This window comes from Neodiprion pinetum, chromosome 2 (assembly GCF_021155775.2).
Source record: "Neodiprion pinetum isolate iyNeoPine1 chromosome 2, iyNeoPine1.2, whole genome shotgun sequence".
NCBI classification, from domain to species: domain Eukaryota; kingdom Metazoa; phylum Arthropoda; class Insecta; order Hymenoptera; family Diprionidae; genus Neodiprion; species Neodiprion pinetum.
Window position 1 is genome coordinate 43,105,915 of NC_060233.1, and position 24,203 is coordinate 43,130,117.

Here is a 24,203-nt window from a genome sequence, read left to right on the forward strand (position 1 = left end):
ATCGAAGGAGCGTTTTTTCGTAAAATTTACTCCAGTGTGTTCGTCGCGTGTCGCGAGGGAAATTCTGATCGAGTAGGTGAGCTTTGATAATCGTGTCGGGGGATTGAAATCGTCTAGTTTTGCGGCCGCGCGATATCTGGGCTACCTGCTGCTGGTTAATATCTACAAGCTGCAAGGTAGGCTAGAGCCACGATATTCAGTCGGAGGAAAAATGGTCTATACCTGGATATAGAAAGGCTGGCACTAAGATTGTCCTAGAATCGTCGAAGGCCGTAGGTGGTCGTCGGCTCGGGCCGAAGTGAAACACCATAACGCTGCACATTCCCATTGTCTTATAGAAACATCGTTCGGAGCTCGCAATCATGCTTCTTATCGGACTATCACCGGCGCGATTTACACCCGGAGCTCGGGTTCCACTCGACGTACAGCTCGAAGGCTAGTTCCGCCGGAGAGGCTGCAGTTTCGCAACTCCGAGGACTATTCCGCACGTCGAGACTGATCGATCTCGAAGTGGACCCGCAACTTTGAAATTTTCCAGCGTCGAATATTAATTAATCTGTTGTTCCCGCGAACGCGGCCTGGCCTGTGATTTTTCCAGTCCAGAGGGCCGAGTGTCGAAATATACCTATCATCAATTACCGCAAACGTCAGAATGTATGATAATCGTCGTTTGGCCCACAAAATGCTCAGAGCGACGCGTGTTTCTCCGATCAAAAGTTTCACTGTTCAAATACGACGACTCTTGGACATTGTGAAACGGTATTTCCGGCTGCATTGCGGACCGTCGCGTGGTTCGCCTCCGGCGTGATCCACGATGCGTCGGAAATCTGCTCGACGACGATTTGCCGAATCGCGAAGCAGGCAAGTCTTGATTCTCTTCCATCCAGGCCTCTTTCGCATCTGCGGACTCCTGGCTCGCGGTTGCTCAAGAGCAGAGTCTGCGAAACGCGGACAGAGGCGGTGTGGAAATTCCGAATTTTTAAAGTTCCGACAGCGCCAAATTACGAATTTTTCGGTGGCGAAACTTAAAGTAAAGAAATCAAACTTGGACGAAACATCGAAGCTTTGAATGATCCGAAAACCGACGCTCAAAGTTCCGGAAGTGCAAAATTCTGAAAGGGTAAAAGCCTCAAAGGACAAAATGACGAAACGGCGTAACTCCGACAAGTCAAAGTTCCGAAAACGAGAAAGAACATCGAAGAATCAAACATCGAAACTCTGAATGATCAAAGCTTTTCAGTTCTGTGAAATTCTGGCTTGGTGAAATTTCACCACTTTGAACTTTCTTTGTTTCGGATTTTCGATATTTTTACGTTCAGAATCCTGGTCATTCTGATTTTTCACACGCCCTCGTTGAGTTAACTACGCTGTGTGAGCATACATTGATATACGGAATTTTATCTATCGAAACTTTATTTTTCGGAATTTTGCTTCATCGAATAACTTTACATTTATAGGAACTTGGCTCTATCGTAACTTGGATTTTCGGAACCTTGCATTTCGAAACTTTGTTCTTCCATAAAAGTTTGATTTCTTTACTTCAAGTTTCGCCACAAAATAATTCGTAATCAGGCGCTGTCGAAACTTTACAAATTTGGAACTCGAACCCCGTCCCATATCTTTGACGAGTGCCATTTCCTAGTTGCAGTCGATACAACAAAAATTTATTCTGTCCTTTGATTAATACCTGGAAAATCATTGTACTTCCTAACTGAATAACCACCACTGTTCGTTTCGCGCAACTGCTAATGAGAGTTGATATCTTCTCGGAACGATCTCGTACGAGTAACGTATAGACGAAAACAACCAAATACCAGACATATCGACTGTGAATCCGAATTCCTCCGATATTTCATAATCCAGGGGAAGACGTCACACCTGTAAAGTTGCTTCGCGGTCGAGTTCACCGCCCCCGCTGCACGCGCCTTTTACACAACGTAATAACACCCGCTCCGTTACGTGCACAACGACTTACAAGATGCAGCAGTATACGATATTACACGAGTAAAGGTTAAACGAAGTGCAAGGCAATCGACCCGTGTGCCACGCTTCATTCCGCGTATCTCGTTATTATCTGTTCATCGGTGGGCGCGGGGTATATGTATAGGTTATTCATTGTCTGGCCGCCCCAGACGTGAGACACGAGACGGAAGGTCGCCGTCGGTTGTATCTAGCTATCCCCCTCGGATAACACAGAAAAACAATAAGATAAAAAAAGAATTTTTTATGCCACCCTAATTTTTTCTGTGAATTTTGGTCTTCGAAAAGGTAGAATTTAAGAAGAAAATCACGACTGTATTCGTAAATTCTTCGTTGCCAAAAACGAAAATTCACGGAAAAATAATCGGGGCGGTAGCAGAATTTTTATTTTTTTTTGTTCGTCAAGCCGTGTAGTGTTGTTTTTTAAATGAACTTTAGATAATTGAAAAAAATCGAGTTTAATCTAAATACTGCTTTTTCAGTCGCTTATGAAGATATCTATGAAATAAATAACTGGAGCCAATTTTGGAAAACTACGCTTACACCTAGGTTCGTTGACATTACGTCTTACTAATAACACTGAAATACCAAAGGCAACAAACCGCTGTTTACCAGTGTACCTAATTATTATTACCCTCGTATTTAGCTAACGCTCGATGCATTGCAAAGATTTTTATTTTCTTAATTATCATGACTAATTTTAAGACTCTCAATTTACACTGTTACAATTTACAACAATGCAAATGCCGCACATTAAGATGAATATTCGGTACGGGTACAGTAACTTGAAGCGGAGAGAAAATTTGGGTAAAGGTACGTAAAAATCAATCCTTTGTCTCATCGACCTGGGCTTCCCACAATTTTTCCGACAAAAAACCCCTTCTTAAAAATTTTAATTCCTTTTTGGTCTGTGTAGAATTGTAACGTGCCACGAGTACGGAGGAAAAGAATTTCTTGGCAACGCCAACTCATAATCTACATGTGTTCAATATTATTTCACTTATTAACAGTAATTCTTAGTAGTCGTTTGACCTGATCCCTGATAATAACTGATCGCTTTCATGTAATTAATATACGTTAAGGTAAAACTGAAGTTTCAATCTATGTTAATAGTATCACTGTCGCTACGGTTGACACTGTCTCACCCGTCAGATAAAATATAACACATACAAATCTTAGCTCTGAGAATATCACTTGTTAAAATACAAAGCGGAGGCAAAGATCACTTCATAATTATTATTGCAACAACTAAATTTCAGTTGATACACTAAAAAATCCTGATTTACGATATAACTTCGTATACAAATTTTCATAATGTTCATCAATATATTGAACTTGGTAAAATTAGAGTAGACTTTCACCAGCTTTTACTCAGGGCTGAATATGGGAACATGTGACATGTGCTTAACAACTGCCGCAAAGATCCGGCTTATCACGATCCTGCCCTAAGCAAAAACTAGTGAAAGTTCAATATAATTTTACCAAGATCAATATTTCAACGGGCATAAGAAGATTCGTACAGGGTTTGTGTCAGGGTTTGCTTCTCTGATTGTATGGCAGAAGAATGAGGGAAAGAACACGAAACTTATTAGGATTTTGGCGCATACTCGAATACGGAAAAACACGCATGTTGTATAATTAATAATTAAAAATTAAAGAAGTACAATTTTTTCGTATTGAAAACTTGACATCTTCCTGATATCAGCAAAATGCATTTTGAAAAGCGTAATGCACTGAAAGATTTCATGTGCACTTACTGCAGGAGCACAAGGTATGTTATTAATCAGCCTACGTGTGTGTTTTCTCCGGAACGACTCTCCGCGTAATTAACATGGATGCCGTTATATTTTATACCGTATAAACTACAACTTGAGTTATGAATTTGAAAGGCTACGCGACTGTAGGAATATTAAGGAGATTAACGCGTCCGCACCAGAATACTTTAATGCGAAAACGGTATTAACTAGATGTAACTCATTGGTCTCGGGTCATTATGGAAACGGTTAACTTTTAATCAGTGAGTCGGCACCGCCAACATCTCGTGAGTAGGAAATTTCTGCAGCCCAGGGTCCGATCAACATCTGCAGCTATCGCAACGCGTAGAAGTCGTATCTCATCTGCAATATCCCGAGGACGAGGTATAAACCCGGGTGTTATTCAGAGTAAATATTCACAAGTGATCATGCGATCGACCAACGATGCGTAGCGAATGCGCTGGAATTTAGAATCTTTCTTTTTTGCAATTATCCCTTCAGACGAGACGTCGTGACGTCGCCTATGTATAACCTACAGGTATATGCTGCGCTTGCCTTGCTGCAAGTTTTTATTGCATACGCTCGTATAATGAAGTATGCAAAAAATAAGACTTCCTGCAGGCTGTGCATTCAATGCCTTTGGAAGTAGGTGAGAATTTATGAAATGTATAGGGCAACCGTCAATTGTAATGACCATGTTACGGCGTATACATGGTATATAATGTATAATATACATTTTTAATAGCAAGTGCAGTCTGCACTCTGCAGAGGGGCGATTTCCAGCACTACAATTCGATATTGGAGTAAGGTCGAATCTCAAACGCTTACCGCGGGAGAATGTTCGCCTTGAAGTTACACTCGATTTACACCTTGGATCGTGCAGATATACTTGTATGGTTTACACGTACGTGTGAGAAAGGAAGTTGCAATAATTAACCATGCGTAATTCTCAATATTCTTAATAATGGAGGAACGAAATATTTATCCAGTATACTGTTCAGTAACGTACTTATATCTCCAAACCAAAAGCAGATTAGTAGCCGCAGGCTTGAGGTCATGTATTAGTACTACCTTTACCGACCGAGCAAATTCAGCCTTTTTCTTCCGATGTGAAATAAACAAACGAACGAAAAGAGTTCAAATTCCGACGGTAAGTCTCTCGTTTGTAGGAAAATTCGGGAAAGTTACTCGTAACCAGAAAATCGTTAAGGAAATGTGTACTTTTTTTGACGCGTGTTACCATTCCCACATTTCGCGCATTTCAGGGACCAAAAAGTCCATAGCTGAGTTAATTTGCCCAATTCCGGCAAGAACGAGGAGTAAAATGAGCCATCGTGAGACTGTTTTCGTGCAATATTGAGCACGTTAGACGAGAATTAGGGATTACAATAATTTCGTTAATAATTAGCTCTCACGATCAGCCGAGCGCCTTAACAGTGTCTCTCTTCGGGATACAAGAATGACTTTGTGCAGGATATATATTGTTGTACATTGTGCATACCTGCCTGATGTATTAGACACCGCAACCGTGGAAACTCGAAGGATTTCAGTGATATCGTAAGCATATAATGTGAACTAGAATGTGGTTTTTTTCCCAACTTCATGCGAACGGTCATGCACCACAAGTCACGGGTGGGTGGAGAGCCGTAGTTACATACGGTATACGTAGCATGGAGAACCGCGGTTACAAGGATGATCAGGTGCAGTAAGTGAAGAACGATGCGATACAATATTTCGTCGTAGGAAAATATAATTCCCGTTGTCTACAGAGTCTAACGATCTATACGTACGCCATCTAGTCTGCGGACAATTTATGCCGGCGTGGGTCGTCGATTTTCTCCGTGCATAACGAAAAATGACGTGCCTTATATCGGTACCCAACTGACCCAACGAATATCGCAAGTGAAACTACACACGCCTGTATTTCCATCTAATATACTTCGAGGGGGAAAGAGTTGCGCACCGCGAAAATCTCGACTAGATAGCTGTTATTAGCGGTATATCGAACCTGGCACGTAGGAGGAGTCATTGAAATTGTGTCAATTTCAACGGTTCGTGACCATGCACGCACCGCGAGTGCGGATCTCTCTGACATCCTGTACTGCAGAGTGCGTCTGTATTCTAAGCGCAGCCAACGTCGATAATATGGTGGTAAATTGCAGCTACCCTGGGCATTCGCAACGTTCACGAGCGGCACACAATATCGACTCATGTCTGACTATGACTGGCAAGAGGTAATAATCATTCAATTTATTTGAAACGAATGACGAAAAAAGCCAAGAGTTCACGAATGTCCTCCAGATCGTCGATGAAATCTTTTATACCGGCATGAAAGTTGGCTGTAAATCGACTTGCTAACACAAAAATGGACTGCAATGAAACCTTGAAATTTTAATATCTACAAGATTTCGTCGATCCTATATTAACATGCCCTATGGCAATGTACTGTACGATTACATTCATTCTTGCTACAACTCGGTCTCGATTTCGACGTTTCCGCGAGGACATATATTTCTGGACCTTAAATACACCACCGCATACCTATTCGGGTGAAACATATGCTCGAGACCACCTTCAGCTTCAGGCTTGTTGACCGTCATCAGCCAAGTATCAGGCTAGTAGTCAGCATTTTGCCGACATTATTTCGATAGTCGGCATCTTTGCCATGCGTGCTACCTGGGTTACATACATTATTGACACATTGGTACGCTGCTCGGCAGTCGTTGGAGCAAGCTGGACTCTTTTCCACTCACCTTTCTGCAGCTTGCGCAACATCAGTGTGTGGCTGCCCAAAGTTCTAGGCATGCATGCACATAACTCATACTAGAGCTGAGGTGTGAAACGAGGTTTATGTCGACCGCTGAACAACGTAAACTGCCTGCGGATTATTAAATCAGAGTCTTGAACGGCCATTCATTCGTATCGGTATTGACTCGTATATGCATGTGTGCCCGTACCTAATACAAAATTATAATACTCTGGCCGTTGCGTAAAACTGATAGAAAACTCAATTCCTCGACGCAATTATTCGTAAGCCCCCCTCCACGAGAGAAACATCTTCCATTTTATGTTGTTCCTATCTCAAACTTTTATTTTGGTATTGTTTTCTTTCTGGTTCCGGATAGGCACTTGTACATGGAAGGCGACACCGCAGTTTTTGCATTTATTTTCATCGCGTCGAATGAGTGTTGTATACATATCATCCTGTATATGCATGTTGTATCGATACACGTTATAATAAATAATTTAAATGACACAAGGTGATCGGGCAAAAAACGCGATTCCGAAAGTAACCATAGAAGAACTGTTACAGGGTGACCAGAGTAATGAGATATTCCTGCGGAACAATATTAACGAAGTCACCACAGTTATGGTATCGGCAATATTATCTCGCAACAATACTTCAGATCGCTTATTACAGCTGCTATGCTGTAGTTCGGCTTATGGTACTTCGGTAGTTTAGGAAAATAAATTCTCGGTTTTTAAATCGTAATTCGACCGATCGAATCCCTATAGATTCAACTTACGTTCTCGCTCAGAATCGCAGCATCACTGTTAATCTTGAAGCCTCGCGTTACTAAACATCGGTTCGATGAATATAGGTAGACTTTTTTTTTTCTTTATCTTCCTCTTGCAAATCGGAGTAGCCAAGATGAGGTGCAGATCGGTTCATTTATCGATCCCGTTTCCGCGGACAAATATCGGCGTCAAGTGTCAGCGGCGCGGGCGTAACGGTTTTATTAAACACCGGCGCGCGCCGTTCGAAGGCGCAGGCATACTTGTTTGAAACATACCACGTGATCGCTGTCATCGTAATGGCCTGCGTTCTGCGCGCGTTTGACGGTTTCACAGTCGTGCCATCTCTAGAATGTCGGGAAAAGCAGCGCGGACTTTGATGAATCGTGAATTTTACGTGCATACATCTGTACCTGGAATACTTTAATTAACATAGATTTGACGCCTGGTATGATCAATCCGAAAAATGTATTACGAATAAATAAGTCTGTCGTGCAACCTAGTTCCGATGTATGCATATTTTATAGGTATAAGGTGAGAAGGTGCGTATTAAAATTTTTGTTCAATTCAGCGTCGCCCTCTAGGTTATGGATCTCACAACGTATTCATTTTCTATACGTATGCATGTATGCACAATACCCGTTTCGTACGTTTGATTTGAAAAATAACGTACCTGTTATCCCAATTATTCGTAGCGATTCAATGTTAGCCTAACCTAACCGAATCAATCGCGTCGATTCCATGAGAATCTTACAATTTTCACAAGTTTCTCAATCGTTATGTGTTGTTTATTCCATTGAAAATTGACACTATTGTGTAAGCATAACAAATAATTGATTTTCCATCCCGTTCTTAGTCTGATGTTGTTATGCCTAACAATTATTACTAAATTACTTGGGCACGTAGCATAGAACAACGTATTAGACAGTTTTTACGAAAAATTATTACTCACCCTGCCTTTAGCAAGAAAATTTGTTACAGTGTATCATTGTTCCAGGAGTGTCGTTGTTTGATGAAATATATATATATATACATATATATATATATATATATTCCAATATGCTGGATTTTTAAACGAGCAATGAGAATATGAAGAGCAACATTAACAAAGAAGAGACAGATACGAAAAAGAAATATGTGTTCTTTACCGATCCTGATGTTATCGTCAGACGTGCCGAGTCTTCAGCAGCTGTAAGATATATTTTGATCCTATTTTCCTATTTTATTGAATAACAAGGCTCATTAATTTGGTACTTGTATCCGTGAGAATCAACAGAATAATTTAATTGAGTATGCCACTCGAAAAAAAATGAATAAAAAATTAAATAGTTCAACTGCGTCCCTTTATTAACGTTGCAGGCATCGCAGGCTCTACAGAGCTTCAAAATCAATGAACAGTTGCGGCAAAGCAATCCAAATGTAAATCAGAGCGAAGCAGAAGGATTTTCCAATCTGCAGACAAAATCGGATATCAAGGGGTTGGAAACCCTTCTCACCTATCATCCCGTACAACCTTATCCCTTCACCTTCATAACAGCAGTTAAGCGTAAGCTTGCACTTAATATGCATGCCGAGGCATGTAAACGAGCTTACGAACCTGAGAATCTTGACAAGCCTCAAACTGATAGAGGTGCTAATAACACGAACACTGATTTCAAACGCAGTATCAATCAAGTTGTACAAAAAATGGATTTTATAAAGCCGCTGAAAGTTCCTGATCTGAAAATCTCCCCAAAGACTTTGGATTATTCATTTCAAACAGCAGGGGGCTTTGGTAATAAAAAATTTGATATACACGGGCTGGACGAGCAAGTTTCCCCGGCTTGTAACAAATTGCCGAAAAGTGCCGAGAAGGTTCATCGAAAGCTAGATTTTAGTGTACTCGAGGGGTCCCAGAGTAAAAATTGTGAGAATATAGAGCCACTAAAAATCCCGGATTTGTCTATCGGTTCTAGTTCGACTAAGAAAAAAGAACACATTAGAGATAGCTCAAGGGAAAAAGAGAATAGGTCAAAAAGAATCAAAAAAGATGATTTAGCGCTTGCGAGGCAAGACGACTCACTCAAAGAGACACCTAGAAGGTCCAAATTGTCAAAGCATGTTTCTAGAAAAGATGCGGAGGAATCTGCTGATTCGGTATCTGAGATGCTGAGGTCAGAAAACTTTTTGAGCAGCTTACCAAGAGAGAGTGACTTTGCTTTAAAAAAGCCTAAGAGTAAAAATTTTATAACTTCTACAGTAAAAAAAAGCGATGATAAGAAACACAGATCAGTTAGCATGCAGGCTTTAAGATCAAGTCGAGAACGATCATCAGAAACGAAAACTAAAAATTCTGAAAATGATTCAAGTTCAGAAAATAATATGAAAATACACGAAAGAATTACGCTTAGGGATAATTTTAAAGGAAAATCTACTGAAAACTTAAACGATGTTAAGTACAAAAATCCAGAATTATTGAATTGCAAACAGCAAAAGCACGCTACGAAATTGCCCTCTCAAGGACAACCAAAACAACTTGAAAACCACCCCAAGTCACAAATTAGACAATCGTATGAAAAACAGAAACCATCCAACACAGAAATGGAATTTGAAGACATGAATATCTTGGATGTTTCAGAAGAGATTAAATCTGCTTGTGCTTCAAGCTCCAAAGAGACCGAGAAACAGTGTAGAAAAGATTCAAGTAGTAAGACTGATGATATAATGAGAAATGAAACATCGTTACAACAATCAAAAAGTAGTGAAACATCTCGCGAAGCAGAGCAATCGGATCATAGTTGTCAAATATCAACTCAAATGGAAAAGCATCATGAAAATTCGGGAAATGCAAGCAGCACTGACAAGTTTTCGAGCCAAAGCCTAAATGTGGACTCGAAATTAGCTGAGAATCCAATAAATCAAGTTGACAGTAGTACAACTTCATCCCAAAGCAAGTTAAACTCTGAATACATAAATCCGCAATCCAAATCATTCTCAGAAATCATTTTAGACCCAACAAGAATTTCATTCAGGGATGAAAGTTACGGAGAGCAAAATGAATTCTGTGACCTAGTAACACCGGATATTAATTTACTACTTCGGTCAAAACGAAGGAAAAATTTTTCGCACAAATCAGATAGTGAGAATGATCTACGCAGTCCAAAACACAAACCAGCTAATAACGTTCAAGCGGAGGTCAATGGTATTCAACTGGTAAGATTACACAAAACTTGAATCACTTGAATATTTTTCTATATCAAACATACAGCAGTCCGTACATGTTTCAAAATATTCAATTCAGTGCATTTTTATTGTGTGTGTAAATTTGCAGTTACACCCAACAGCATTGCACATGCAATTTCAAGCCGAATTACGCCTGCTAGATTCATTCAATGAATCACTGTGGCAGGTGATGAATGTTGAAAAGCTAAAAGAAAACGAAATGAGACGAAAGAATTTGATGCTTTTGCAGGCGGGCAGAGATACCATCGATGCAGAAAGACATCAGGAAAACCAGAGCAAAGCGGATCAGGAAACAATCGAAAAAAGTGAGTAGACAAACATTCGTATTAATCTGGAAACAATCGAAATCACCTACAATGTATAATCCAAATAAATTCTCTGTCTTTTACAAGTTGGTGTTTTTCCACCATACTCACATTCACGTACAATGTATAATTTCAAATAAATTCTCTTGTCTTTTTCAAGCTGGAGATTTACCACCACACCACATCAATGAAACAAATGATCCTAATGTTGAAGTGATGAATACGAGCAATGAAAATCCTAATACCAAATCCGTTAGAACGCCTGGACGTGTTAAACACTCCCAGGATAAGACCCTGGCAGACTCTGATAATTTCTTGAAAAAGAACGATCGTACATCTGTCAGAGTAACGGAGGTTCAAACTCAGACTGCAAATGATATTGCAACACAAACAGACACACACAGGGTTAGGCGTAGATATGTATGTGTAATTTCTGACGACAGTGTGATTGTATGAAGTTGTACTTGATTTTTTTATGCAAACAATTTTTTATGTACAGATTTCTCCAGCCAGACAAATTCCTGGTATAACATATGAAAGAGAAACATCAGATATAGAAGAAATTCCTCAGCTTTCGTTCGAATCGCTCAATCAATTTGAAGATTTTGACCAAATCGAAAATGTTTCGTTGCCGAGCAGAATGCACACGATGTCAGAAATCAGTTTGCATGAAACAACGTCTTCAATCAAAACTGAAACTGGGACTGAAATTAGTATTTCAACAAGAGACGTTACCTGCTCTTTTAACAAATATCTTGATTCAGAGGTACACCTGCTATTTTTTGTACAAAATTGAAAAATACTCTTCCATCACTGAGTTAGATATAGCTTGTGCGCAATAATGTCCACATCCTGCATTTGATAGATCATTTACTCCTTATTGCTCATATTGCTTTGAGTGTGGGTGACCGTACTTTATTTTACCTGAAAACTACATAGTCTCTGAGACTACGCATAGCCAGCATTTTACTCCCTATGTAATCCAAGTGCTAGACAGTTCTGCTTGTATGAACTTTAGGTACAATTAATTGTTCTCAGTTTTGCTTATGTGTTCCCTTTGGGCGCTAAAGAGTAACTGGTCCAAAGGTACATTGTAATCGTTTCAAAATATATTATTTTAAAACTGATTTGTTTCACTTATAGTAGGGAAATTCGCTTCTAAACAGGTGATTAATATTATGAAACGCAATCTATTTCAGTTGGCTCAATTGATTAAAGACGAAAAACAAAGATTTGATGAAATTGAAATGCTTTTTAAGTCTCGGGAAAAGACTTTGAATGATCGCACAAAAAAGCTGGTTAAATTGGAAGAACAAAAACGTGCCTTACGAGATATGGGTCAAGATAGCCGAATCAGTTCAGTAAAGAAAAAGCAAAGAGCCTTGCTTTTAAAATTGCAACAAGAGAAAGACGAAATGAACAGGTAAACGCAGTCGATTCTGCATATTTTTTTTATTTTTTTTTATTTTTTTTATCATCACCCTTTGATAACTGTAATTTGCTAGGTTGAAGGAACTACACAAAAAGGCTAGTCAGGAGCGTAAACTTATGCTTCAAAAACAAAGAAACATGTTGAATCCTCAAATGTCTACGAAAAATATTCTAACAAAATTAAAGAGAAGCGCGGACAATCAATCCCCGCGACGGTTATCCGGCCCTATGAAAGGGTATGACATTAGGAGTCCGAGTTCCATGAGCTCACTTCTAGATTCAGATAAGTCACAACTTGACCGTTCTCATATGGAAATGAAATCTCATGGAGCCGAAGGAAAGTTACACAAATATGAAGGGAAGATGCCGAGGTCTGACATTGCTTCCAGCCAAGAGGTGAGATTTTTCATCATACCACTAAAAACATTCGGTCTTGTGCAAGTATGGAGACCTTTCTAATTTTGGATATTATTTTTCAGGGACAGGATACAAGATTGATTAAAGCTGATCAATTTGATAATATGACAGAACCATCTGATACATCTTTTATTGACTGTAATATCTTATCTCCAGACTCACAAAAATTTCTTGCAAAAGAACAAAAAATTCACAGTGCAGCCCAAACATCCGATGCGAAGCTAAAGTATGAGACAAAACCATGTAAATACAAAGAAGTGATGCCGAAACTAGATATTTTACACCATAAATTGCATGGAACTGATATTGAATCCAACATTAGTTCTAAGAAATTAAGTAAACAGGACATTCTCACTGGGTTGGAAAAACCAAAGGTGAAGGAGCTCCAGCCAAAGTCTGCGTTGAATGAGTTGGACAAATCAATTTGCGATAATGTTAAATCTGAATCCGATACTCTGGTGGATGAGGTTTCAAAAAAGTCAAAGTCTTCACAAGCAACTGAAATTAATTTTGAAAACTTGAAACTGAAACGTGAAAAAGAATTGTTATATCAAAAGAATCCATTTGTTTCGGAGAATTTAAACACAGAATCTGACGATATTGCGGAAGAATTAGGTTCAAGGCAATCGAAATCATCACATATTGTTGAAGATATTTCAGAGATGACTTCTAAGAGTTCAAAGAAGACACAAAATACGTCAATGATCAGCAAAGAGAGTTCCAAGAAATCGCAAAACAGTTCTAAGATCAAGTCGAATTCAAAACGCAAGGGGTCAAGGAGTTTAAAATCCAAATCATCATCTGACATTCTATCCGAAAATATTATGCGATCAAAATCGAGTTCACAAATTCCAGAAGAAATTATGAAGTACCATAGCAAACGATCTAAAATGGAGAAAGATGAAGCCCAGTCTGAAGAGGATTTTGAAAATTTGTTGACAGATCTTGAAGCTAATGAAAGTCAGAGCTCCCTGCATGCACTAGTTAAACACTCAAAAGCCGTCAAAGAAAAGAATTATCAAATTCTTAAAAATATAGCAAACGAACACGAGGCCAAAGAGAATGTTCCTTCGAAAGATTCCGAAAATATGCGGAGTATTTCTGGAAGACAAGATGGAAATTTCCAAAATGTGGGAAATATGTCTACGAGGTCGCAAGTCAGCACGCTTACCATTTCACATCATAGTTCAGGAGAAAGTGAAAAAAGTTATTCTCGATCTGTTGTAATACGAGCACAAGATCATCACTTCAGAACAAGCAAAAAACTCGATCAGTACGTATATACTTGCTTTTTCTTTTATTCTGGTAATTCCTTCAATCATAGAAACAATCGACGATCTTCTATGTTAGTGCAAAACTTATTTTTTTTCATATGCAGCTCAAATTATAGCACAAATCGAAGTTGGTATTTGTTCGAAATTTGCAGGTATTTTATTTTGACCCCAACACAATGCAAATTATTTAAGGAACACAGTGTCTATATATTGCACTCGGGCACAGGTCTAATAATAACTTGAAAATGCGTATTTGCTTGCCGTGTACTGTTAAAAATAGATTTTCTGCTACGTGTCTCTAACTTGTACCGAAGATACTTCAGTCCTCGCAATTTTGCCCTGTTGAAAAGATCTGATTTCCAAGCGTCTCCCTTTCCAAAGAAAATCCTCGTTTATGTGTGATATTCTTCACATTTTTGCTCGTAGTATATGAACCATTTGAACCTATTTTAATTAGTTAAAATCATCGATGAATGCTTGGGACTGCCTGAGTTTTATGTTTTGATCAAAAATAAGTACTAGAATGAAGACATTTCCTCCAGCAAAGTCGTCACAAACTTGGAGAACTGGAAAAGTTAGAAGAAGTATGTGAAGTTCGTCATAAATCTTGAGCTTACAAGCGTGGTACTAATGTTTCGAGTAATCATAGTTCACTTATCTATGGCAAAAACTTGTTTTCCAAGTATCACCTTGTGCAAAATTTAACTAAGATCATAATTTGCACTCTTATCACGATTCGCTATGATGCTTATCGCAGAATTTCGAAAATGATAGTAGGATTATTAATGGGCATTACTTTCGATGCCATGTCTTGCCCCATAGTTTGTACAAAGAATCTTAAAGTTGTATCTAACAAGTGAATTTACCATTTGGATAATCTGAAGAAGTTGGGAAGTTTCGCAAATGAAAATTCGTGACAACCTTTAATTTTGCATATAACACAGTTCAACTATCCCTTGTTTCCCAAAAAGTATAAGTAGAGTAGATAGAAGCAACTTTACCTATTACTCTAACGGGTCTGGCATTGTTATCCGGAGTCTCCGAGATATTTTTTTCCTGACATTAAATAATCGGTTTGTTTATTTTTCTAGAATATTAAGTGCTAGGGAAGCAGCTCTCGCTTCACGTAGAAGTTGTGTAGAGAAGTGGATTGCATGGCACTCACGACTCCGTGCCGAGGAAAACCGTGTTACTCGCATGGAGGAAGCAATGATCAAACTCGTCAGTGGTACTCATAATGCTGTATCGTATCATGGTAAAGAATCCCGATTCTCAACTCTTATTCTTGCAAATTATTCACCTAATTATTTACAGTACAAGACAGCGACAGATTTATTGATTCACTACAAGTATTTGAAAGATTTTTTATGTTCGTAACTAACTCAATTGATATGAATTTCCATTATTAGATACAACCATATCATCAGATACAAGCGACGTGGAAAGCAGAATTGAAATGTTAGCTGAGAAGCTTGCAGAGCGACGAACTGAAATGACTAGATTAAAACGAGAAGCTAAACGGCAAGCTAAACAGAGGCTGAAAGCATTGGAAACGAATCTTCTCAACCAAATCAAGGTACGTTATTAGGTAGAGACATATCTAACAGTCCATTGTGTGCTCTAACTTTGGATGCCCATTCAATTGACAATAAAATTTACAATATGCTCTACTCTATTATATCTACTCTGTTATATGTATATACATTTACTGATAATCAATAGAATGCAAATGGATTTTAAAATAATTAAACCTAATTCGTTGTTACATGGATTTGTTGATAACAGAAATACGATACAACGATCCACGAAATGCGTAAGAAGTTGGAGAACAAACGAGGCGCAGTAGCGAATGATGGCTTATCGGACAAACTTGCTATTGAATCAAAATCACTAACTGATTTCAAGATACCAGAGATTCCCATTAAAAGAATCAAAGAAATATATAAAAATAGCGATTTACTGAAGTCCCGTTCGGAATCTGAAATCAGAGGTTTGATGTCTGACGATAATCAGCATAAAGATTTGGAAATGTACGGAAGTGAAAATTCAAAACGTATTTCAAGTTACAAAAAATCGCCAAGGTCTGCCACCAGTGATGTCACCGATCGATCCGAAATGATAAGTGCTAAGAGAAAAGCTGAAACCGAAAATATAAAATCAATCTTTGAAGACGTTAAAAGCACTGCCTCGAAAGAACCAGACATTACTTCCGACTATATAGGAAATCAGTCGATATCTGAGCAAATTGAAGAAAGTAATCGTGCATCGAATTTAAGATCGTCGTCAGAAAGATCAATAGATGAAATTTCCATAGTGAGTTCACAGTGTAAATCCGATTCCAGTCGCAAAGAGTTACAATTGCCACGACATAAAGAAATCCGTAATGAGGGTATCACGTCAGGCGCATCAAGAGCTTCTTCAAATCGCGAACCAGACTCAATTCCGGAGAGCATTGAAACTACCACTTCCCTCCAAGAAGTACAGTCCAAGCCCGTGGAAACAGTTACTGATGTTGAATATTCAAGATGTTACAGCATTTCCATTCAACCGTCAATTTCAAAAGATATTCCTACCGAAATTTTATCGGACTTGGAAAAACGCAATCACAGAAGTATTGTGGAGTGCAACTCGTCACCACATGCGATTTCAGATGGTGAAACTATCAGTGATTACATGCTTGAGGAAATTTCTCAGAGAGATGATAAGAACGTTTGCATATCGGAAAGTCAACAATTGATTTCATCAACACGTATTTTAACTAAAATTACAGATTCCGAGGTACGATCAGATACGAGTCCCTCGGAAGTACATCTGATTAAAAATTCTAGTATTGACAACGTAACCGATGGATTGATCAGTGTCACTTCGAGATCGAGTTCTGGACAGAATGCCCCACAAATTATCCTGGATGAAGCACTTACTACAAAAGGACGCTCTGACATTGATGAAGACGTGCTTGAGGAATCTGTTCAGGAATCTGAATCAATTTCCAACAAACTAAGCTTTCTGGAGCTGGGCAATAAAAATTTGAACGATGATATAAGTACACTTGAAAATGACCTCAAAGCTCTTTCCGAAATGATGTCGCAGTTTAGTAAATCATCAGACAACAAATCAAAGTCTGACAAGGAAGAACAGGTAGTTGGTGTTCTTGTGAATGACTCAGACAAGGGAACTTCCACAGATGTCACTGATTTAGACCATCCAAATAATTTCAGTGACCAAGAACTTATGTTTAATTCGAATAAGAATGCTACATATATTGTAGATGAAGAGCGCGAAAACGTTGACTTTAATGAGAAAGACTTGAATGCACAGGTGTCTGAAATAATGCAGAAAATAGTGCCTGAAGATACGGCACTACGAACATACTCCGAACAGGAAATTGATTTCAAAGCAAGAAGTAGAGAAATCTTGAACGAAATTGAGAAATCAATTATATCTGACCATGTCAAATCTCCTGACAGAGTCGACATCAATACAAAAAGTATCGAAATAAATGCATCCTTTGAAGAGAATAAAGATGCGGAAGCAATCAACCACTTGAATTCTTTGAAAAACGATATCATGTCCATTGCGGAAATCATTTCAAATTCATCTGAAGCTAAAAAAGACTTCACATTAAGCGGAAGTTTAGAATGTGATAATCTATTAGAGGATGCTGATGCCATTGAGGCATGTTCAAACTCACACCCGCATGCATTTGAAGAACCTGTAGTGTTAGAACAATTTGTTGAAAAGGAAAGCCTTGAAAAACCTGCTTCGAAAATGCCTGACGAGTGTAACTTGAAAGAAGATTCGTTTCAAACATCCAATGAAACAAACCGACCCGTTCATAGTTTGAATGATAATATAGAGATTGTGAGCAGTAAAAACATAACTGAAACGCCTCCTCCTGAACTACTAGAGACGAATTTTGAACATTCAGATCAGAAATCCACATTTGAAACGATCAAAGATCCGGAGTACGAAGATATATCAGAAGAAAATTTGGAGGTTTCAGAAATTATGGATAAATCTGAACAGCAAAGATCCGAACGGGAATTATATCAGAAGTCCAGTAGATTGCCAGAGAAATATCAAATGACACAAAAATCTGAAGATGTATTGAGAATTTTAGATGAAATCACTCAGAAAACAAATCAAGCGTCGCAAAAATCTCAACAGTTTTTAATCACACCTGAAAATAATGGGAAAAAAATAGGTGAACTGCTCCAGAAGTCTGAACAATTATGTAAAAATTTTCAAGCCTTGACATCGATACCCCGTCGATCTGATGCTGGGTTTGAATTACCAATTACTGAATCACATATTCCTAATAAAAGGTTGATTCTTCAAACGAAAGTGACTTCTGAACAGCCTGAACAAATTCTAAATGAATCTGGTTTTCCTCAACAAATTGATATACCTGAAAAGACAAACCAAACAGCTCACGAACAGAAGACTGAATATGTTTCACATGATATTGAGATAGAAATTTCATCTATTCCCAGTGATAAGCCAGAGACGTCAAGTAGCGTTGCTGTTGAGAGTCACTCTACTAAGTCCCTGGATGAGCTGGAAACGGGTCAAATAAGGAATAAAGAAGATCCAGACAAATTCGGTACATGTCAAACAAAATTCACCAGAGAATCAACAAAATTGGATATTTCTATGCATCAAACTGATATTCAGCATCAGAACGATAAGGAATCGGTCGTAGAAACAAGGATGTTTATAGGGAATCTAGTAGATACGTATAACCCTATCGAAAGGTTGAAAATACCCTGTCAACACGATGAATCGCAAATATTTGATACCAAAATATCAGCAGATATTGGCTTACCTGATGCTGACGTGAAAAGTTATAAAGCTCAAGGTTATTCTACTAAGGAAGAATCAACTCAACAAATTCAAGAAGAATCTGTGGATACAGCATCACAAAAGTTCGATAACTTGTCTGATAAATCTATCAAGAGCGTAGAAATTCCTGAGCAGATTTCACTAATAGGCGAAACCAGAATACTCTCAGAGTCTTCTGAATATGATATTATATCGCATCAATCAAATCTGGGTTCTGCTAATGAACAATTAAAGCAAAACTTAATTATAACCAAATTAAGTGAGGATACCGGACTTGGTGATGATAATGACGATAAGGGGAAGTCTTATGAGGAGCTGAAAAAAGTTAAACATTTGGGTAACATCAATGTACATGTACACACTATTGAGGAGAGCAGTCTGATACCATTGTTTGGGAAAAGTTCTTTAGAAAATGTTGAGAACAAGGTGGACACTTTGAAATTAAAACACTCCGATGAACAGGAACCTCAAATGACTGTTGAAGCACTTGCAAACTTGGAAAATCAGTGTGATGAAATTCTGCAAGAAAGTTTTGACAAGTTGGATGAGACACGAGAATCCAACTTGCAACTTCAAGCTATCAACGAACCCATACATGGATTACATGCTGGATTTGAAAACAGTGAAAAATCTCAAAACTCTGCAGATTTATTACCGGAACTTATTCATTCTGAAAAATCTAGAGATATATTGTACAAAAGCGATGTAGCCGATAAATCGGATTGTGCTTCACAAAAATCTGACGAGTCTCAGGTATCGGGTAAATCTGAAGATAATTTACAAAAGTATGAAGTTGAACTGCCATCTGAATCTAGCGAGGAGGCTGAAACACCGAGAAGCGTGTCAGAAATAGAAATAGATTCACCTAGAGATCCCAACGATTCTAGGCTGGACATCGAAGCCTTAGATGATGATCTGCTAGCAAATGAAAATAATTCCGAGACGAAAAACATTAAACTGAAGAATGAATTCAATGCAACACCAGTCATCGCCACATCTGAAAAAGACATTGAAGCTATGATCGACAAGTTAAAAGGTAATTTTCATTCAATGAATTATACCAAATGTCTCACAATAATATTCACAAGTATTGAATATTTTCTATAATTCACTGTCAGCATAGAATCTAATTTTGCAAACACGAGATCAACACTCGCCGAGATATATTACTTATACAGTTCTATTCTATTGTATACTGTATTATTCATATTCTGGGGTCGAATTTTCGAAAATATGTTATTGTTGTTTATCTAGATATTCGTTTATACTATTGAACAATTGGTAATCGTGAAGCACTGCATATGCATACTGTCATTAATTTACTAGCCACGTGTGCCATAAAATTTTCCTACATCGAAAGTGCATTTTTTACGTTTCACACAAACACAAATATATTTGAAAGTTCTTGTAATTTTAATTGGAATGTAGTTTAGGACTCTGTGCAGACGAATCATGGGCAAATTTTCAATCAGCAGCTCCTCATTTCTTTATTCTCTCTCTCTCCTTGCTGTGGTGCACAGAATTAGGGAATTATGTAGAGATTCCAAAGTTATAAGTCAATATTTAGAATTTTCATCATATTATCGACAAAAAATTGCAGCTATAAAAATGTTCTTCCCTTTTGTTATGATGCACCCGCCATGAAAAATTATGATACACACTTTGATACTCAACGCTGGTACTTTGATAGCTAAATTTTCTGTACGATTATTAGAATTATTAGCCTGGGCTACAAGTATTTGCTGTGACGTGCTTCGCTGTATTGAATTATTTCTGTGTGCTATTTTATATTTATCGATAAATCAAATCCTAATTTTTGCAATACTCATTTTTGGCTAATGTGTGAAGCATCTGTGGTACAGCCATATGTTGTTTATTTTCAGAATAACAATATCAAGACAATTTTTACCTCGAAGGTAATTTACTACAAAACTAGGAATGTAATAAACATTGATTTGCCCTCCTTTTTCCAATTAAATGTCGCATGAATGCTTGATCTTGATACCTTTGTGTATACAAAATAATCACTCTAGCTATATATATTTTACAATTGTCGAAGCATGATTTCCTACAAACGTCTCCACAGATTGTTTTTGAAGTAATAACAAACTGTCCATACAATTGATAATGTGATGATGGTTCACAGGTTTCTGCACAATTTTATCGATTCACTGATATACTTGACGGACAATTATTGTTCAATTTGATAAATGATTAGTCATTCCTACAGAATTCTTAGACCAATCAAATTGCAATCGAAGTTTAGTGATAAACCTGGACATATAACGGTTTATTATAGACGATGCTCGCATTATTGAAACTACTCGACAGCTACCAATATAATAATTGCTTGGTATCTACTAAAAAATCGTAAAACGTTAGAAACCACTTGTCACTTTAGAACAATTGATATTCATCTTCGGATAGCAATTTGATTTCACTTTTGATGATAATTTAAAGAATTAGCCCTCAAGAACGCTAAACGAACATTCAATTTTCAACTCTACATATTGATATTTAGTGGTGATTGTTACGGAATGCTTATGAAGTTCATTTTAACTTGATAACATATTATGATTATGAATAATTTGAGATACTAGGCGTGTACCTATAGCACTGGAACAAGTAATGCTAGACCTGTCCTATTTCATGGATGACATTGTGTAAAGAATAAAATGTTAAGAATGAACCATACAACTATGCGCAGCTTGTACCAACTAATATTTTGTACTGTAAAAAATTATAGTGTCACTGGAACAGCCGGGTTTGGAAGTCGCTGAGCTAGAGGCGAAGCTACTCCGGATTCAAGAACTCCAAATTGAATTAGAGGTAACAGTTGAGGCAGTTTATTATCTTGAGCAAAGAATTTGACATTGTCCTAATACCGAAATAATGAATCAAACTCTTACAGATCAAGAAACTAGAGGCTGAAGAGGTCTCCTACTACGTGAGAGAAATCCCAAATAAACCACCACCGCCCTACACGCCTCCAAGTGGAGGGCGATTGTCCGTATCGCAGACATCGCCATCACCGGCACCTGCTGTGGTTCCAACTAACGTGGAGGACTTAACATCCTTCACTGAAAGAGCAACGCATTTAATTTATCAAGCCAAAAAGTCCGGAGACGATATAATCAGCCTTCAGCCCCCAACCGAAATCTGCGAGCTGAGTAAAGACAATAACGAAACGGCAAGAAGAGACAGAAAAATATACAACACATTTTTATTTGACCTCTGCAAGGAAACTATATCAGAAGTTTATCAATCTGAATGCGAAAAGCCTGGACCGAGTTGGCTGAAGCCAAATGCTAAAACAAAGCCGGCAATGAAGATTCCGACAACGGTTGAAGGTCTGAATGACTACGTGAGCAAAGAAGTTGCGACGTTATTTGGCTTCAAGACGAAATTGCAAAGAGAGAACCTGGTTATGCGTTGGAGTAGGAAACGACGCGACAGGGTGGACGAGTTATTGGCTAGAGAGGCCCAAGCCGAGGAAGATGAATGGACTAAGTTTCATCACGATGAATTGGCGGTGAAAAATGAACTAACAACCGCGATATTGGACTCGCTTATACTCGATGCTGCTAACGTCGTTAAAATGGCTTACATTAAGAAGCGACAAGTCACGAGTTGAAAGATATCGCGCATAATTTTGTGGGAACCCACAGATCCACTCACAATCAATCATGCTTCAAGTTAATGATTGATGAAAATTTAACGCGATTTCCCGAAACAAAGATGTACTAACTTGAAGAACTGTTCGAACTGTGACAAACATTTATCATCAAACTGTAAACCGGGTGTTTGGTGAAAGTGGGCACTAATGTCTGTCGAGGTGACTGTGTCCTAAGCCATCCTTGCAGGTTGTCGCCCCCCCCTGAGCATGAGTGGCCTCTTACCTCAAATATTCCTGGGTAAATGAAAAATGTGACATTCACGCTTGAATTTGTATATAGTGATATCGTTCCATATACAAATTTCGACAGCTGTTTGTACAACTTATATATGTCATCTTACAGCCGTACAATTCTTCTTTAATTTTCGTATTACTCGCAATGTGTAGGCTGGATCCTATATTCTTTACCTTATACTCGTAAGCTTAAGATTTTGGGTAATTGTTATCCCTAAATTCAAGGTGACATGACGTATCTCTACGTTTCCAATATTGCGGCATCGGTTACATATCTCTGCAGTGGGCTACGATTAGTTTATTGATGCAGCTGCGGTCGAGAGATGAGGTAATTTCACTGCCTCAAAACTCAGTATCGAACTGACTACTGTCAACGTACAAATATTATAATCTGTGAGCGTATGGCAAGCATGCGATTTTGTTATAAAAATCGTAAAATGTTCGTTTACAAATCTTGTACCTAAATGCAACGCAAAAACCTTCTTTTATATTGTTTTTTTTTTCTCTGTTGATAATTTAGTTATTTATTCTGTTATAACTATGATTGGCTAGGTGACTAATAGAACAATGGATACTAATTACGGCTCAGCGTGCCGGGCTCAACTGTTTTAATATGAACTTGACAAAATTTCCCTAGAAGACTGAAAGACTGGAGCCATTTTAATCAAAATTACTACCAAGTTTTCGAATTTATTAGTATTAAATTAAAATTATATGAGTGGTACACCTTAACCGGAATATCCACAAGGAATTTATCATTCAAGTACGTGGAGAAATTTGAAATTTAATTATAGTGACAGCTACGTCGCGGGGATACTTGCATCGTTAATTTTTTTTACATATGTGTTCATGGTTGTGATGTAAATAGTACAATATTCAACGTATTCACGATTCCCATAGGGCTTAAACTAAACTATCCATTCTGCAGGACTCTTTATCAGCTAAGGAAATATTACGTGGCAATCATAATCATATCTTTCTACCGAACTTAATATTCTTACGGGTGCACTTACCGTCACAGGTTTGTTTCTTAACGTTCTCTTCCTAAAGCGAGAAACACGGTAATTCCGATGCTGCTTCAATTTTTTTTACCGACTTTCCTCAAGTCCGTCGCGCACATAAGCAAGCTCAAGTGTACCGACTGGATTTTATTTTTATAATACCATAAACAATGATGTTTCGTGTCGATACTTTTATTTATACCGAGCATGTTAGCGCTAGTGTATGAAACAGTATTTATACGCTACTCAGTTATCGATAGGATGTCCACGTACGTAGTTGAATATGTACTTAATTAAGTTCTGATATATTTTATAATAAACTTTGATGAAAAATAATCGTAAAAATTCACCCTTCGCATTTCCTTTCAACTTTTGTTATTATTCACTTTACACAGCACCGTGAAATTTAGTCTCTCCTGTCAGACGATGCGGTAGATCCGGTCAGTTGAGCACTCACGATTGAACTGAAACAACCGTGACCTTACCTCTCGCAATGTTGACAAAATCGGGATTCCAGTGTAGTAAATGTGGCCCGCGGATACCCGATCGTT

At 38.1% G+C, this 24,203-nt stretch overlaps 1 protein-coding gene across 2 annotated transcripts; it reads left to right on the plus strand.

The window, feature by feature from the left end:
• The first annotated feature begins 7,564 nt into the window (after nucleotides 1-7,564).
• Nucleotides 7,565-23,988, plus strand: LOC124213424 (uro-adherence factor A). Of its 2 annotated transcripts, none has more exons than XM_046614771.2 (14): nucleotides 7,565-7,792; nucleotides 8,248-8,441; nucleotides 8,610-10,442; nucleotides 10,561-10,777; nucleotides 10,938-11,197; nucleotides 11,277-11,543; nucleotides 11,977-12,200; nucleotides 12,283-12,604; nucleotides 12,688-13,898; nucleotides 14,991-15,154; nucleotides 15,309-15,475; nucleotides 15,685-19,777; nucleotides 21,488-21,570; nucleotides 21,653-23,988. In XM_046614771.2, the coding sequence occupies exons 2-14, from the start codon at nucleotides 8,340-8,342 to the stop codon at nucleotides 22,373-22,375; spliced, it is 9,666 nt and encodes a 3,221-aa protein (XP_046470727.1). In that variant the 5' UTR covers nucleotides 7,565-7,792; nucleotides 8,248-8,339; the 3' UTR covers nucleotides 22,376-23,988. The 2 variants fall into 2 exon arrangements, with proteins under 2 accessions (XP_046470727.1, XP_046470728.1); XM_046614772.2 differs by having other exon boundaries at nucleotides 10,702-10,777.
• Nucleotides 23,989-24,203: the final 215 nt, after the last annotated feature.

What these genes read in the sequence shown, in the direction of transcription:
- LOC124213424 (XM_046614771.2), top strand. Translation starts at nt 8,340, where the DNA reads ATGAAGAGCAACATTAACAAAGAAGAGACAGATACGAAAAAGAAATAT. An exon ending in AGGTCAATGGTATTCAACTG is followed by an intron (nt 10,443 to 10,560) that starts GTAAGATTACAC and finishes GTAAATTTGCAG; the next exon opens with TTACACCCAACAGCATTGCA. An exon ending in ACAAATATCTTGATTCAGAG is followed by an intron (nt 11,544 to 11,976) that starts GTACACCTGCTA and finishes AATCTATTTCAG; the next exon opens with TTGGCTCAATTGATTAAAGA.